This window comes from Callospermophilus lateralis, chromosome 10, assembly GCF_048772815.1.
Source record: "Callospermophilus lateralis isolate mCalLat2 chromosome 10, mCalLat2.hap1, whole genome shotgun sequence".
Taxonomy (NCBI): domain Eukaryota; kingdom Metazoa; phylum Chordata; class Mammalia; order Rodentia; family Sciuridae; genus Callospermophilus; species Callospermophilus lateralis.
Window position 1 is genome coordinate 118813056 of NC_135314.1, and position 15975 is coordinate 118829030.

At 36.3% G+C, this 15975-nt stretch overlaps 1 protein-coding gene across 8 annotated transcripts in view; it reads left to right on the forward strand.

The window, feature by feature from the left end:
* Tfdp2 (transcription factor Dp-2) overlaps positions 1-15975 on the forward strand; it is a 164528-nt gene that overhangs the window by 27166 nt on the left and 121387 nt on the right. For 7 of the 8 annotated variants that reach the window (XM_076868871.2, XM_076868877.2, XM_076868878.2 and 4 more), the window contains 2 exons: positions 1203-1232; positions 5318-5418. In XM_076868871.2, coding sequence (XP_076724986.1) covers positions 5404-5418 — 15 coding nt within the window. In that variant the 5' untranslated portion in view covers positions 1203-1232; positions 5318-5403. The remainder of the gene's footprint in view (positions 1-1202; positions 1233-5317; positions 5419-15975) is intronic. The other variant, XM_076868876.2, reaches the window with a different exon arrangement.

The window sequence follows — 15975 nt, forward strand, 5'->3', positions numbered from 1 at the left end:
TCTCTCTCTCTTTCTCTCTCTCTCTCTATATATATATATACACACACATACACACACACAGAGAGAGAGACATATATAAGTAAATATATATAATATATAAATATATATAAGTATATATATTTATTTTTTATTGGTAGACCATTTTAAAAGGCTTGGTAGTTAGAGCTATGAAATTGTGATTGGAATGGCGAAGGACTTGCATTTTGAGACCATCTGTGGGGTTGCATTGTCTGAAACTGACAAGAGATCATGGCAGATGGTGGGGTCAAAAGATTGACTTTTTGAGCTTGACATAATGTGTTCATGAAGCTGGAAGAAGAAATCCTACTTATTTATTTATTTATTTATTTATTTTAACTAGCAGAAGACCTTGGTGGCAGGAAGAACTGTGCAATTGTTGAGTCTGGATAAACATAATGCATCAGTGCGCATGACTGATTTATCTCAGAATCGTCAGTACTGCCAAAGATGGCAACTTCTTGAAACATTCCCTGCTTCTTTTATTTACTTTGTAGACATTTTTGAAGGTTTAAGACATGTATTACACATTTACAAATAATTCATAAAGAAAATACAAAAGTTTTAAAAGTGTTTTTTATTAAAAAATGTATTTTAATTAAAAGGTTAAACTTTTGCTCAAAGCCAGTAAAGCATATGTCTTGATTTTTAATTGAATGAAAGACGTCTCTATTACAATCTTATTTCTCTTTATAATGTTTATCTAAGTGTAATTTTATTTCATTAATGTTACCTTTGTATTTTGGAGTGAGGGATGGAAGATAAAACAATTACATTTGAAGGTTTGTTGATAATAGACTCTCTCATCCACTAGGCTGTTCCCAGTGTTTGGATTAGTTCCTTGTACTTAAGTGGCTGTTTAGTATTTGCTGGATAAGTAAATGAATGAATGACTATTGTCTACTGTTGTTAATTTTAGTTGAGTCATTTTTTTTAACTACAATTAAAATTTTTCCCTTTTTTCCTCCCTGTTTTGAAATTCCATTTATGTTATAGTTATTTTTTACTTCTACTGTGTGAGAATTATATATTATTTATTTTGGAGGAGGAAGCCTTAATTTGTTGCAGGAAATCAGTGAACTATTTTTTTTCCCTGATTGCTTACCTTGTATTAGGTAGTGACCTAGAAATTTTACATGTATTGATTCATGCAATTAAACAAATGTACTATTACTGTTTTGCAGATAAAGAAATTGAGACACAGAGATATTAAGGTAAATTTGCTCAATTAATCCATGTACTTTGGCAGTATTTCAAACTTTTATCATTTAGGCAGCATTTAGAGATTCTAGTTTGTGCTGATCTCTATCTGGTAAGGAGATACATAGGGAATACCAAACAAAATTGCACTTTGTTCTGTCAAGCTCATTAATGTGGCTATGCAGTAGTTTTATAGGGAGCCTCTTTTTTTCCCTCTCCTTTTTTTCTTTTTTAAATTAGTGCCCATCTGTCTTTCCTCTTTCCCTCCCTTTGTCCTTTCCCCTTTCCCCTTTGCCTGCTTGCCTGCCTGCCTTCCTTCCTTCCTTCCTTCCTTCCTTTTCTTTCCTTCCTTTTTCTCCCTCCCAGGGCCTTTTGTTTGCTCTCTACCACTAAGCTACATCCCCAGCACCAGGTAGCCTCTTACTGTTGTGTACTGAAATACTTATACTCTTAATTTCTTTTTATTTGTATGAATAGCACAGTGCTACTCAACAGCACAATCTTTAAGAAATTTCATACTGAGTGAATTCAGAAATAAAGCAGATGCCATTACAGCTGTTCTCTGAGCCCAAGAATGAGGAGAAGGGAACAGGAGAAACTTAGTAGCTGGATGTGGTAGTCAACTCAACAAGGCTTGTATTTCATTGGCCAGAATTATATGTTATATGGTCAGCTCATGTAGGATGAGAATGTAGCACATTTAGCTGGATACATTGCCACCTTCAACTTTTGAAGAAACAAGGGAAAAATGATAATGGGTAGAGAATAGTATCTACCTTGGATATATGCATTAAAATTTTCACATGTTCAAACCATATTTAAGAGGGAAAGAGTTCATTGTTTTTTGTTGTAATTGTATTTCAGTAGGTCATAAAATAATCTTAAATTTTTTTAGATTGAGCTTTTTTTGTGGTTAGAAGTGCTCCCAGTATTTAATGTATAAACTGGAGGGTATTTGACACTTTGACTTGGTAGATGTGATGATTTTTACTTTTAATAAATGATATCCACTTTACTCCTAACACGACTCTGAAACACATAGTATTCTTTTTTTTCAGATGGAGATACAAGAAGTTAAGATCTTACACTAAGTGTCAGAGCTGAGGTTGAGCCCAAGTCCCTGATCTTTTCATTCTACTACATTGTGACTTTATTAAATGTCTAACTTTAAGCAGGAGACTTAGAAACAGCTTGTTAATTGATTTTTTTCTATTTCATTATTTTTATGCACATTCTTTCCATCTTTTTTGAGTTTCTACTTTTTAAGTTTTAAAATTGGTGGCTTATTGAATAAAAAGGTAGATATCACATGTTTTATAAATATTTTTTATTATTTTCACTGTAATTCAGTTCTAAATATTACAAATTCATGGAATGTTTAATAATTTTATTTTCTACATATATGATTTTAAACAATTTTTAATAGTTGACTCCTAATTTAATTATATGTGACCAGATACTATAATCTGGTATATATGTATTCCCCTTGAAATTTGTTGCAACTTCCTTGGTGGTCACATATGAGGACAACTTTTTATAGATTTGTGCTTAAAGAGATGTTTCATACCTAATAGGCACAGATTTCTATATAGACATTACATCAATTTATTTAAAACATTAATCTTCAAAATATAATAGTTATATGTTAGCCTTTAAATTCTTTTTTAAAAAAAGTATTTTTAGTTGTAGATGGACACAATACTTTTATTTTATTTGTTGATTTTTTATGTGGTGCTGAGGATCGAACCTATTGCTCAGGCAAGCGCTCTACCACTGAGCCACAACCCAGCCCTTCGCCTTTAAATTCTTGGGTCAAATATGTAATGTAGTTTGGTAAATGAGCCATCAGGAACTTGTGTTTTATTATTTATCAAATTTAAATTTATTTATCTATTTGGTAGTGGGGACTGAAACCAGGGGCATTTTACCACTGAGCAACATCCTGGTCCTTTTCAATTTTCATTTTGAGATAGAATCTTGCCAAATTCCCCAAGATAACCTAGAAACTTGTGATGTTGCATTAGCCTCCTCAGTAACTGGGGATTGTAGGCCTACATGCTTCACTGGGCAGTTTGTTTTCTTTGCTATTGAAAAATTACAAATCGTATTATGTTGAAAAGTAAAAAAAAAATCTTATTTTTCTTCTGTTTCCATTTTACTTGTAGATTCAAATTGCAGCATATAAAGGAGACATTTGTAGCCCCCATTTCTTCCAGTTCCCATTATTTATGATCTTTGACTTTTTTTTATCCTTCTTAAGTTTTTAATTTTTAAATAATTCAAAAATGAAAGTTGTAAAAGTAGGGCAGAAAACTCCTGAATACCAACCTTTGTTCAGATTCCCCAAATGTAACAATTATGTAAACAATTTTCCATATGTGCTTTATTATTCTTACTTCCTCTGTATATCCATATCATATTTGTTTCATTATTTGAAGATAAGTTATACCCATCCCTCCTAAATATTTTAATATGTTTTTCTGAGAGAAAAAAATATTCAAAAACCTCATTGATCAAAATCAGGAAAGGAAATGTTGAAACCATACTACCATCCAGTCTGTGCCCATATTGTCTTCAATTACCCAATAATTGTCTTTACAGAAATCATTTATCTGATCCAATATGCATTTAAGATCACTCAAAATTTATTTTTCATGTGCTTTTTAGTCTTTTAAAATCTGAAATGTTTCTCAGCCTTCCTTTCCCTTTCATGACACTAATACTTTTGCAGAATTAGGACCACTATCTTGTAGAATGTCCTTCAAGTTGGATTTACCTGATTTTTCCTTATGATTAGATCTAGATTTTGCATTTTGGCCAGAAATAACTCAGAAATGATATCCATCTCAGTGCACTTGAAGAGACCAGATGGCTTGTCCCATTGGTTATCATTTGGTGACTTTGATTTCTTGACTAAAGCAGTATGTGCCAGGTTTCTTCACTAGAAAGTTCGAATTAATAGGTGTTTTTTTTTCAAGATTATATAAATATGTAAATATCCTGTTTTCATCATGCTTCCACTGACTAGCTTTACCATTTATTGCTTTATTTGTTACTAGCCATCAGATTGGAGAGTTAACTGCATCGTTCATTTATATTTATTAGTTGCATTACACTGCAAACAAGAGCTTTTCTTTCTCCCTCATCTGTAATGATCTTGGATTATTATTTTTGTCATTGGATTTATAATCTGTTACTATCCTTATATATTTTGGTGCTCTGGTGACACAAATCGTTCAGTTCTATACCCTTTAAACTGGCTCCTATGTATGATTTACATGTCTCCATCTCTCTCTGTCTCCCCACCCTGCCCCCTCCCTCCCTCTCTCTTTTTTCCATTATTATTTTTTTTTAATTTTTAATTTTCTGGTTATAGTTGGACACAATATCTTTATATATGTGGTGCTGAGGATCGAACCCAGGGCCCCACACATTCTAGGCTAGTGCTCTACCTCTGAGACACAATCTCAGATTGTGTCTCAATATTGCTAACTTCCTCAGGTGGTTCCTGAAGTGCCCCTCCCCCCCTTTTTTTAACATTACTGGGGATTGAACGCAGGGCCTTCTGAATGCTAGGCAAGTGCTATACCATTGAACTGTATCCCCAGCCATTAAAAAAATTTTTTTTTGGAGACAAAGTCTCACTAAGTCCTTGTAGTCCTCCTGCCTAAGACTCACAAGTAGCTGGGATTATAGATGTGTTCCACTGTGCCTGGCTTCTTTTGAGCCCTTCTTTACTTCAGGCACAATAAGACTTTTTAGGTTTATTTTGTACACTTTCTGCCTTGTTCTGAATTTAACCATTTCTCTATGAAGCCCTGGTATTTCTTTCGGTGGATTAGCTAAAGGAACATACTATAATATATCAGAGCTCAGGGTATGTCACTTGTTGATTATCTTGATCAGATTACTTAACTGCCCTAAACCCTAGTTTTTAGGTGTAAAATGGGAATTAAATGGTATATATCTCATAGTGCTGTTGTGACAATTCCTTAGACATTCCACTTAGAGACCAATGCATGTCACATAGTAAATATGACATAAGTGTTGCCTATTATTATTATTACTACATTACTGTTCCTTTTTTTCCCTTTAACAGGATATTCTTTTAAAGAATTAATTGAAGATGAAGGTTTTTTGTTTTTGATTTTTTTAATGGCTTTACAGAATCTTAAATAGTTTGACATGACGGCAAAAAATGTAAGTATTTGTAAATTTTTTAATGTAAGTGATTTTTAAAGTGACCTGTACTTTTTCCTGTGCATAATTAATTCAATTTCCTGGCATGGATTTATAATTGTTTTTGTTTATATAATGAATGAAATAAAATAAACTTCAGTGTTATTGAGTACTGTACTCTGAGGAACATGATGATATTTTTATACATTGGTACCAAATTGTTTCACCTCAATAGCTACAAAATTGCTATTTCTATAAAGTCACCTCTCTCCCTTTTCTTTTGGGGACTAAAATAAGTTTGTTTTGGAACTCGCTATCGAGTTACTTGGCCTTATTGAATAAGTCACTTCTTGCTTTAACGTATTTCTTCTTTCTTTTCTTTCTTTCTTTTTTGGTCTGGGATTGAACCTAGTTGTGCTTAACCACTGAGTGATACTCTTGTCCTTTTTATTTTTTTGAGATTGGATCTTGCTAAATTGCTGAGGCTGGCCTTGAACTTGCAGTCCTCCTGCCTCTGCCTCCCGGGTTGCTGGGATTATAGGTGTGCACCACTGCAGCTGGCTAAGCTTTTTTTTTTTTTTTTTCATATTTACTCAAGGAAATGTGTGTGCTCAGATGTTGTTGAGAACAATATTGCTAACTTTCTCAGGTGATTCCTGAAGGAACTAGACTTTAAAATGTTTTGGATAAATTATTCATTTTTCCCCTTTGTTTCAAGCTGTCATTTTGGAGTTTGTTTCCCATTCAGATGTTTGTTTCCAGTTATTGTGAAGGATTATGCCTTAATAAACAGTGAAACATATAGGGAAATAATCTGTTATGACTTCTTTACCATTCCCAGAGTATTATGTAGGAATGTTTGACTGGGATTAGATAAAAAGATAGGATGCAGGGTTGCCTCAAGGAATTTGAGAATAGGAAGTTAGTTAGGCCTTCAGAAAGATACAGGCCCAGAAATTAGCAATCTCCCAGGCATTAAAGCAGTGTTTGCTTTCCATCTTTCATCTTTATTTTTGGTACTGTGCATCTGCTTCATTTCTCCCTCCCTTTCTTCCTCTGAAGACTATCTTCCTTAGTTCCCCAGCCAGCCCCTCTCAGCATCCCTGTCTGCATGTTAAGGGACCAGCCAGTTCACAGTGAGAGGTGTGAAGGAAGGCAGCTTCAGTTTCAGACTCCTTGGGAAGCTTGAGTCTGACATCCACTAGTGGCTTAGTTAGTTAGGACTGGGAGAAGCAAATGTCATATTGTGTAAAATGGCTGCTAGGAGCCTACCACAGTATGAGGAGATATCATATAGGGCTTCTTGTGAATCAGACAAATAGTTCTAATTACCCATTATACATCCAAAGAATAACATTAACAAACAAACCCTTATTACCTTGTAATACCTTATAGTAGGGTTCCCCCTACCCCCATGGTCTAAAAATATTGAATCAAAAATTTCAGAAATAAATAATTCATAAGTCCTAAATTGTGCTGTGTTCTGGGTAGTCTGCTGAAACCTTTCACTGTCCTTCTGCCTGAGATGTGACTCATCCCTTCATCCAGCTTATGCATGCTGCATGTATTGCCTGCTATTGGCCACTGAATAGCCTTATCAGTTAACAGATTTACTATTGCAGTATTACAGTATTTGCTTTCAGGTAGCCCCAAAGTACAAGAGTAGCTATGCTTGTAATTCAGATATACAAAAGAAAAGCTGTAAAGTGCTTCTTTTAAGATACTTGGAAAGAAAGAGTGAGATCATCTCATATACTTTTAATATAGTGTATTGTTATAATTACTCTATTTTATTATGTTATTGTTGTTAATATCTTGCTGCACCTAATTAATAAATTAATCTTTATCATAGATATGTATATATATAGGGAAAAAACAGCATATATAGAGTTTGCTACCACTTGTGGTTTCAGGTGTGCACTGGGGGGTCTTATCTTTCTTTTCTAATAATTTCAGAACCTTAACATATTTCTAATGTGCTTTAGTAACTTTAAACAGATACAGATTTTTGCCTCATTATCATTAAGGGTCAGCCATCAGGATTGATTAATTAAGATATGGCACCAAGAAAGAGGTTAAAGGAGACGTCTTGGTATTTGGCTTGTGTCACAGTAATGACCATGTTGCTTAATGAGAAGAGGATCTCTTGGGGAGGTGCAGGATCTTGTGGCAAATTCAGAGTTCTGTTTTGAACATACTAATTTTGAGAAACCTAAAACATCCAGTGGAGATATTGACTAGGCAGTTGGATATCGCCTAGGTAGAGGAATGCTTCTGCCTGAAGGTAAAATTTTGGAGTTATTTCATATTAAAATTATTTTAAAGCAGTGGGACCATGTGAGATTACACAGTGAGTGCATGAAAGGAGAGTACATGACGACCATGTGTGAGCACAGGGTTATCCAACATAAAGATGGGGAGAATGAGAAGCATCAGAGGAGATTCAGAGAATGGTATCAAAGACAGGAAGAAATAAAGGATATTCTGGTGATTTGGGAAGCAAGTGAAAAAAATGTTTCAAAAAGAGTGATCACTTGTGTCTCACACTGATGAGAAGTGACTCAGGTGTGGAAGACGTTGCCCTTTATGGAAGCATCAGTATACTTATATTCATATACTTATTTATGTCTTAATTTCTTTTTTTAAAAATTTTTTAGTTGTTGGTAGACCTTTATTTATTTATTTTATTTATTCATATGTGGTGCTGAGAACCGAACCTAGTGCCTCACAAATGCCAGGCAAGTGCACTACTGCTGAGCCAAAGCCACAGTCCACTCATAATTTCTATTTCTCATTTTGCATTTCTCTTATATAAATAGTTTTTGTGAAGAGTTCTTTTGCCTTTTCCATGCCATAGTAGGTCTCTTGTGGTGGGAATGATAAAAATCCTACTCAAAACAGCTTACGGATTTGGGCACTGTGGCACACACCTGTAATCCCACCTACTCAGGAGGCTGACAGGCAGATTTTGAGTTTGAGGCCAGCATTGGCAATTTAGGAAATCCTGTCTCAAGGGGAAAACCCAAAATAAACAACAACAACAACAACAACAAAACCAGCTAAAGACAAAAGTGAAATAGGTTGACTCACATAGCTGAAAAGTATAGACTCTTCTGGCTTTAAAGACACCTGGATTCAGAAGATCAAGTGATGATGCCAGGGCACTGTATGTCTCTTTCCATCCTGGGGGCTGAATGGCCGACATGGGCCTTCTAATACTTATCTTAGAAGAAGACAGGAGATTTCTTTTTTTGTTATTTTCTGGGGAGGAGTTTTGGTTGACTCTACTTGGTTCACATATTTAAACACTGTGGAGGAGGAAGTGGATATCATAAGTGGTCAGGCCTGGGTCATGGCCCATTGCTGCTTCCATGGTGCAGTTAAGCCTCTTTAATGTTAGCGTTCCTGCCAGAACTACATGGAATAAGTTATTTTTTAAAAGGAAGAGATCAGGAAAACATACTATATTCATTGTATATGGGATAAAATGGTTATCAAATAATACCTAGTATCTAGTGATAGTCTTCTAGACCAAAAATGCAGGTGTGTTCTAATTTAAACTCACTGAGTATACAACAGACTTTGAAATAAAATTTGCAGTTTAATTTTTGCCTTGTCAATGAAACTTCTTCACATGAACTATAATATGCATTGCAGAAAAATAGAAAATACAAAGAAAAGAAAAAAATTGGTAACCTAGAGCTTATTAGCATATTTTTGCCTACAAAGGCAAGTAGTATATACATGAATATGTCAATGTATCAACCAAAATATGTTTTAAATAAAATAAGTTCATTCTGTTTTGTAATCTACTACTTAATCTCTATGATGAATGTCTTTTTTTTGTATGTGTAGTACTAGGGATTGAACCCAGGGCCTTACGCATACAAGGAAAGTGCTCTATCAACTGAGCTATATCCCCAGCCCCTATGAATGCCTTTTCTTATCTTGATACTTCTGTAACATACATATATACATATATACACACATACATACATACATACATCCCTTCCTTCTTTCCTTCCTTCCTTTCTTCTTTATTTTTAATTTTTTTATTTTATCTTTTTTGGTACCAAGGACTGAACCCAGGGGCCCTTAACCACTGAACCAAAGCCCTTTTTATTTTGAGACAGAGCTTTGATAAGTTTCTAGGGTCTTGCTAAATTGCTGAGGCTGACCTTGAATTTGCAATCCTCCTGCCTCTGCCTCATGAGTTGTTGGGATTACAGGCATGGACCACCATGCCTGGCTTTCAGAATACTTCCATGAGGCAAAATCTTAGGAAATTACTGATCCCAAAGTGTGAGTGATTTTTTTTTTTCTTTGAGCTTTTGATTCATAATATTAAATTTCACTTACAAAAGATTAGACAGATTTATGTATTTATCAGGGTTATATTTAATAGAGAATGCTATTTCTCTGAATTTCTTTTTAATCTTTGCCAGCATAATCAGCAAACAACTGTATATGACATTATATTTCTTTGATTACTATTAGTTTAAACTAGCATTCTATATGTTTGTTGGTCATTTGCATTTCTATTTGGAAATTGTCTGTGCCAGAGATGAGGTATTGGAAGCCACTGGCATTTGAAAAACAACCTCCACTTAAATAATACTTGTTTTTAACAAAACATTCTCATAGTTATTTAATTTGACCAGAGGAGCTCTTTTTGTGCACGTATGTATTATCCTCGTTTTTTAATATTGTTCCAAAACTGTCTTGCCTGTGATGGGTAGAGCTTACCTCTGAGCACATATCATCTCATTCTGAGTCCTGTTTTCTTTCAGTTATGTCAATCAGAAACATTCACTTTTTTTTTTAAAGAGAGAGAGAATTTTAATATTTATTTTTTAGTTATCAGCAGACACAACATTTTTGTTTGTATGTGGTGCTGAGGATCGAACCCAGGCCGCACGCATGCCAGGTGAGCGCTCTACCGCTTGAGCCACATCCCCAGCCCCAGAAACATTCACTTTTATCTATGAAGTTATAATGTTATTATTGGGGAGCATGTTTTTATTCTTACAAATTAGATTTAAGTATTTTTATTCAGCATTATTGACTGTGTCCACTGGCACTGGCATACCCAGAGCCTGTTCCATATTAGTAATCATTTTATTATATATATCTTGTAACATCATGTTATATACATTAAATGTACATAAAATTTTTTTTTAAAAAAAATATTTTAAGTCAGGTGTGGTGGTGCATGTCTGTAATCCCAGTAGCTGGGGAGGCTGAGGCAAGAGGATCATGAGTTCAAAGTCAGCCTCGCAAAAGTGAGGTGCTAAGCAACTCAGTGAGATGCTGTCTCTAAATAAAATACAAAATAGGGCTGGGGATGTGACTTAGTGGTTGAATGCCCCTGAGTTTAATTCCCAGTTACCCCCATGTATATATGTATATATGTATATTTAAAGAATACCCAGATGGAAGGCTTCTCTCACGACATGACTAGGCAAAATATGTGCCATGAGATATGAGTTCACTGTTTTCTGTGGCTCAGTGAAATACAGCTCCTTTTTAAGTAGGTAGAATGAGGAAAGAATAGTTTTTTCTTTTTTTTTTAGAGATAGAGGGAGAGAGAGAGAGAGAATTTTTTAATATTTATTTTCTAGTTTTCGGTGGACACAACATCTTTATTTTACTTTTATGTGGTGCTGAGGATCTAACCCAGCACCCTGCGCATGCCAGGCGAGCGCGCTATCACTTGAGCCACATCCCCAGCCCAAGAATAATATTTCTAACATGCCTTTTTTAACCAACTTTTTCTTCTTTCAAATGTATTTTCTTTGAGACTTTAAACTACAATATGAAAGCAGAAATTAATACATATTTTGAAGCTTTTACTAAACAGATTTTGGTAGTATTTATATAAGCATTAGCTACAGACATGTTTCCTCCATTTGTGATTCCAAAATTAGCATGCAATATTGACTTTCAGTTGATCTTTTTCTAAATTTTTAGAATATAATTTGATTATTAAAGTGCAGGTGTACAACTGCTCAAAAAGTTTATGAATCACTTGCTACTTCACTATACAGAAGTTGGTTATGAAGAGCAGGTGTTTAAGCATAACGGTAACCCAGTAACTGTGAGCTCTCTACTGAGAATGTGTGGTTTTAATTGAGTTTTTTTTTTTTCCATTATTGTCATACAATAACAAAAAGGTATAAACTAATCCTTTTGAAGTTATTATAATATAGTAGTAAATGATCATGTTGTATCAAGCATAGAATGAATATATATATGTACATATATATGAGTTGTAGATGGACACAATACTTTTATTTTATTCATTTGTTTATTTTTAATGTGGATCAGAGGATCAAAGTCAGTGCCTCACGTGTGCTTGACAAGTGCTCTGCCGCTGAACTACAACATCAGCCCATGGAATGAATATATTAAAGTCTGTTTTAGTATTAATTACTTTATTTTAAAAGTAGAACACAGAGAAAAGTTTTGCCTTTCTCTCTTCATAGAAGAGTTTATAAAAGAGGGCATGTTAGTATTTATACACTACACTCTTCAACAGATGTTCAACAGATTGAATATTTAACATTACTGTTTGTGAGCAATTTTGTTTTGGTACTGGGGATTGAAGCCTGTGTTGCTTTACCCCTGAGCTTCATCCCCATCCCCAGTCCCTTGTATTTTTAACTTTGAGATAGGATCTCTAAGTTGCTGAAGTTGCTGAATTTTCTGAAGGTCTTGTTAAAGTTGCTAAGTCTGGCCTCTAACTTGCAATCCTCATGCCTCAGCATCCTGTGTTGCTGGGATTAATTTATTGCAGATTTTGTTGCAAAGGGTTAACTTTACTTCAACTGAATACTTACAGGAAAAAGTATCTGTACCATTGTCTATATGGAATTCAGAAGCTCTTTTCTAGATGTCTTAGTCTAAGCTGTATCATAAAAATTTGGTATATTAAATACCATTTATCTAATATCTACTTTATCAGAATTACTTGTCTGTTATGAGCGATATGTAGAAATATTTCTGATAATATACCTCTGGGTGAAAAGAAACTATTGTTAGGGCCAGGGTTGTGGCTCAGTGGTGGAGTGCTTGCCTAGCATGTGTGAGGCACTGAGTTTGATCCCCAGCACAACATAAAAATAAAACAAAATAAAGGTATTGTGTCCATCTACAACTAAAAAAAGAAAAGAAAAAAAGAAACTGTTGCTAGTAGAGCATTTGAACTACAAAAAATGAATTAATTAATTCTTAAGTATTATGAAAAAAAGAAGAGAAAAGTGATCTAGCTCTTTCAGGTCATGGAGACCATTGACAATATCTACATTGTCATGGAACATGCAGGTTGGGACAGATGAATGCCAGTGGCATTCAGGAGGAGGAGATCCATAGATCATTAAGGCAGATCGCAAGTGCACCATGCACCTAGTCCTGAAAGTGGATAACATCCTGGTGGATTCCAGAGGCAACATCAAACTCATTCACTTCAGCCTGAGTACCAGGGTCATTTCTAGTCAGAAGCTGAACAAGTTCTGGGGCAATTGCTTGCATTTTGCCCCTGAAGTTGTCCTATGGAAAGAATATTAAGCCCCCACCCCCATGAGCATTTGGAGTCTAGGTGTCCTTCTATATTCTATGGTCACAGGGAGGTACCCATTTAGAGCAAGAAGATGGTGCAGATAGTGCAAGCACAGTATTTCTGCACATGTTTCTGAGGGAGCACAAAGCCTCATCAGTCAAATACTGATGGTGGACCCCATGCAGAGGTCCACAGGGGAGCAGATAATGGGGTACCCATGGCTGAGCCAGGGTGGACAGTATTTACCCATTCTAGTGAGCCACTTCCCAAACACCCTGACCCTGCAATCATAACAGCCATCTTTGATATGGGTTATGACCCTTATGATACCTGGATGTTCCCGGCAAATCAAAAATTGGAGGCCCAAGCCCCTGATACTCCAGCACCAGGGGCAAGCTGCCCATTCCAGGTGAAGCCTGTGCATCAGGGGCTTGGGCCTTGTCTAGGCCCTATGGATCCTTCCAATGTCCAACCAAAGAGGAGTGCCATTGAGTCTGCCCTTCTCACCTTCTCCCTGCCCTGTTAGCAGCAGCTGCATAAGGAGGCCAAGCAGTCAGGGCAAAAGGGTGGTGGATGTGTCAGTATGCTTGCCATTGTCTCCACTTCCTGCATGCAAGGACCCTCACTGGCAGCATAGGCTCCCAGCATGCCCCTGTGTCCCACAGACCCAACCCCTGGATGATCCTCAGTAGGTGGGTCACGGAAGATGGCAGTATGTCCTCCCAGGGTACCTCCACAGGGCAATCCCATGGCACTATCAAGAAGTGGTAAGGAGGATTGCCTCCAGCATTCAGCAGTTGTCTTGTGTCTTGTGGCTCAACTGGAAAGAGAACACAAACATGCTAGATTCAGATACAGTGGTTCCAGTGAATACACAGAGCTGAGACAGATGGACCAATGGATATTCAGAAGACCCTGAGCTCTGTGGGTCCTGACGTCCTGGTGTGGATATTGGTCAAGCATGCACTCAAACAGCTGCAGGAATGAGGTGTGCCAGCTGGCTCAGGCTTCCTACATTCCAGCCCGGAGTGGACCTCTGCTCCACCAGGAGCCTCCTCTGCCCCCATCAATGAGAGACGGTAGAGACTTTTCCTTGGGACACTTCACCCTGCCTGACTCATCCCTGTTCTTTCTTTCATCCTTCTGAGATGGTGCTTAATAAATTTCTGTTTCTCACAGATTGCATAATAAAATTGATGTTCTAAAGATAAGAAGAAAAAAGGCAAATTAAAAAAAGAGGGAAAAGGGAGATCTTAGGGCAGGAGCCCAGCAGACATCCTCTCCAAGGCCTGGACCACAGGGCCTCCTTCGCCTATTTAGTGCAGATGCTGTGCACCTTGAGCCAGTGTAGGTGGGGACTCGCTTGTCTTCAGACAGTGTAGATGGAGACTTGCTTCCCTTGAGCTAGTGTAGGTGGAAATTGTGTCCTTGAGCCAGTGTGGACTTGATTCAGATTGAGTTGGTTGCTTTGGCCAGAAGGAACCCCTTACCCAGTCTTCAGGTCCCTTTCAATTTGTAGATAAAGAAATTGCATGATTTGACCAAGGCCATATACCTAGTAGACTTTATGAGCCACAGTGTGGACCCAAGTAATTGAACATGAGGCCAGTCCACTTTACTTTTGCATTGCGATAATGATCCCTTACATGTCATGTTTTTTTTTTCTTTATATATATATAAAATTTTAGTTGTCAATGGACCTTTATTTTATTTATTTATATGCAGTGCTGAGAATGGAACCTAGTGTTTCACACATGCTAAGTAAGAGCGCTATCTCTGAGCCACAACCCCAGCCCCTTATATATCATAGTTTTGAAAAGCACTGTAGATAGTGATTAAGAACATTAAAAATTAAGGGCATTGGGCTGGGGTTGTGGTTCAGTGGTAGTGCACTTACTTAGCATGCATGAGGCACTAGGTTTGATCCCCAGCACCACATAAAAATAAACAAATGAAATAAAGGTATTGGGTCTACCTACAGCTAAAAAAAAAAAAAAAAAAAAAAAAATTAAGGGCATCATTCAGGATGGGATTTTTATTTTTAATTAATTAATTTATTTTTTTTGGTGCTGGAAGTTTAACCTAGCGCCTTGCAATGCTAGGCAAGTGCTCTATCACCTAGTCCCAATGATAGATTTTTTCCCCCCCTCAGGCCTGAGTATCAAACCCAGGGCCTTGTGCATGGTAGGCAAGTACTATACCACTGAGCTATGTCCTCAGCCTTATGATGGAATTTGAATTAATCTTTGGTACATTTACTAATTTGATAGCAACTTGAGCTATCACAGTACTTGTTTTCAGAAAACTGTCCCTATCAGGGACTTGGCATGGTAGCACATACCTGTAATTCTAGCAATCTCAGGGACTCAGGAGGTTGAGACCAGAGAATCACAGTTTTAAGGCCAGCCTTATCAACTTAGTAAGACCCTGTCAAAAAATAAAAAGAACTAGGGATATAATTCAGTGGCAGAGTACCTCTGGATTCAGTCCCCAATACCAAAAACAACAACAAAAAATTATTAGTAAAATTGATAGAGTATGTATGGTTCTGCATACAAGTAATATTTCATGATGATGGTGATTATTGTCATTTTGGGCTTTCCTGGGGATTAAACCAAAAGCCTCACACATGCTTGAGAATTTCTCTATTATTGAGCTATTCCCTTGGTCCAGTATTTTATTAATTTTAATTTGAACATTTCATATTTTCCTCATTTCAAGAAATATGACCACATTTTCTTTTTCATAATATGAAAAGTGGGCAAAGTGATTTTCACCTATAATCCCAGCTACTTGGGAGGCTGAGGCAGGAGGATTTTAAGTTTGAGGCCAGCTTCAGCAATTTAGCAAGACCCTGTCTTAGACTAAGTAGGGCTAGAGATATAGCTCAGTGATAGATATAGCCCAGCATGTGTAAGTTTTGGGTTTAATCCACAATACCACTGTGCCCCCCTCCAAAAATTATAACTCCCTATGGTTGATATAATTAATTCATTTCACATAGCTATTTAGAATATTTG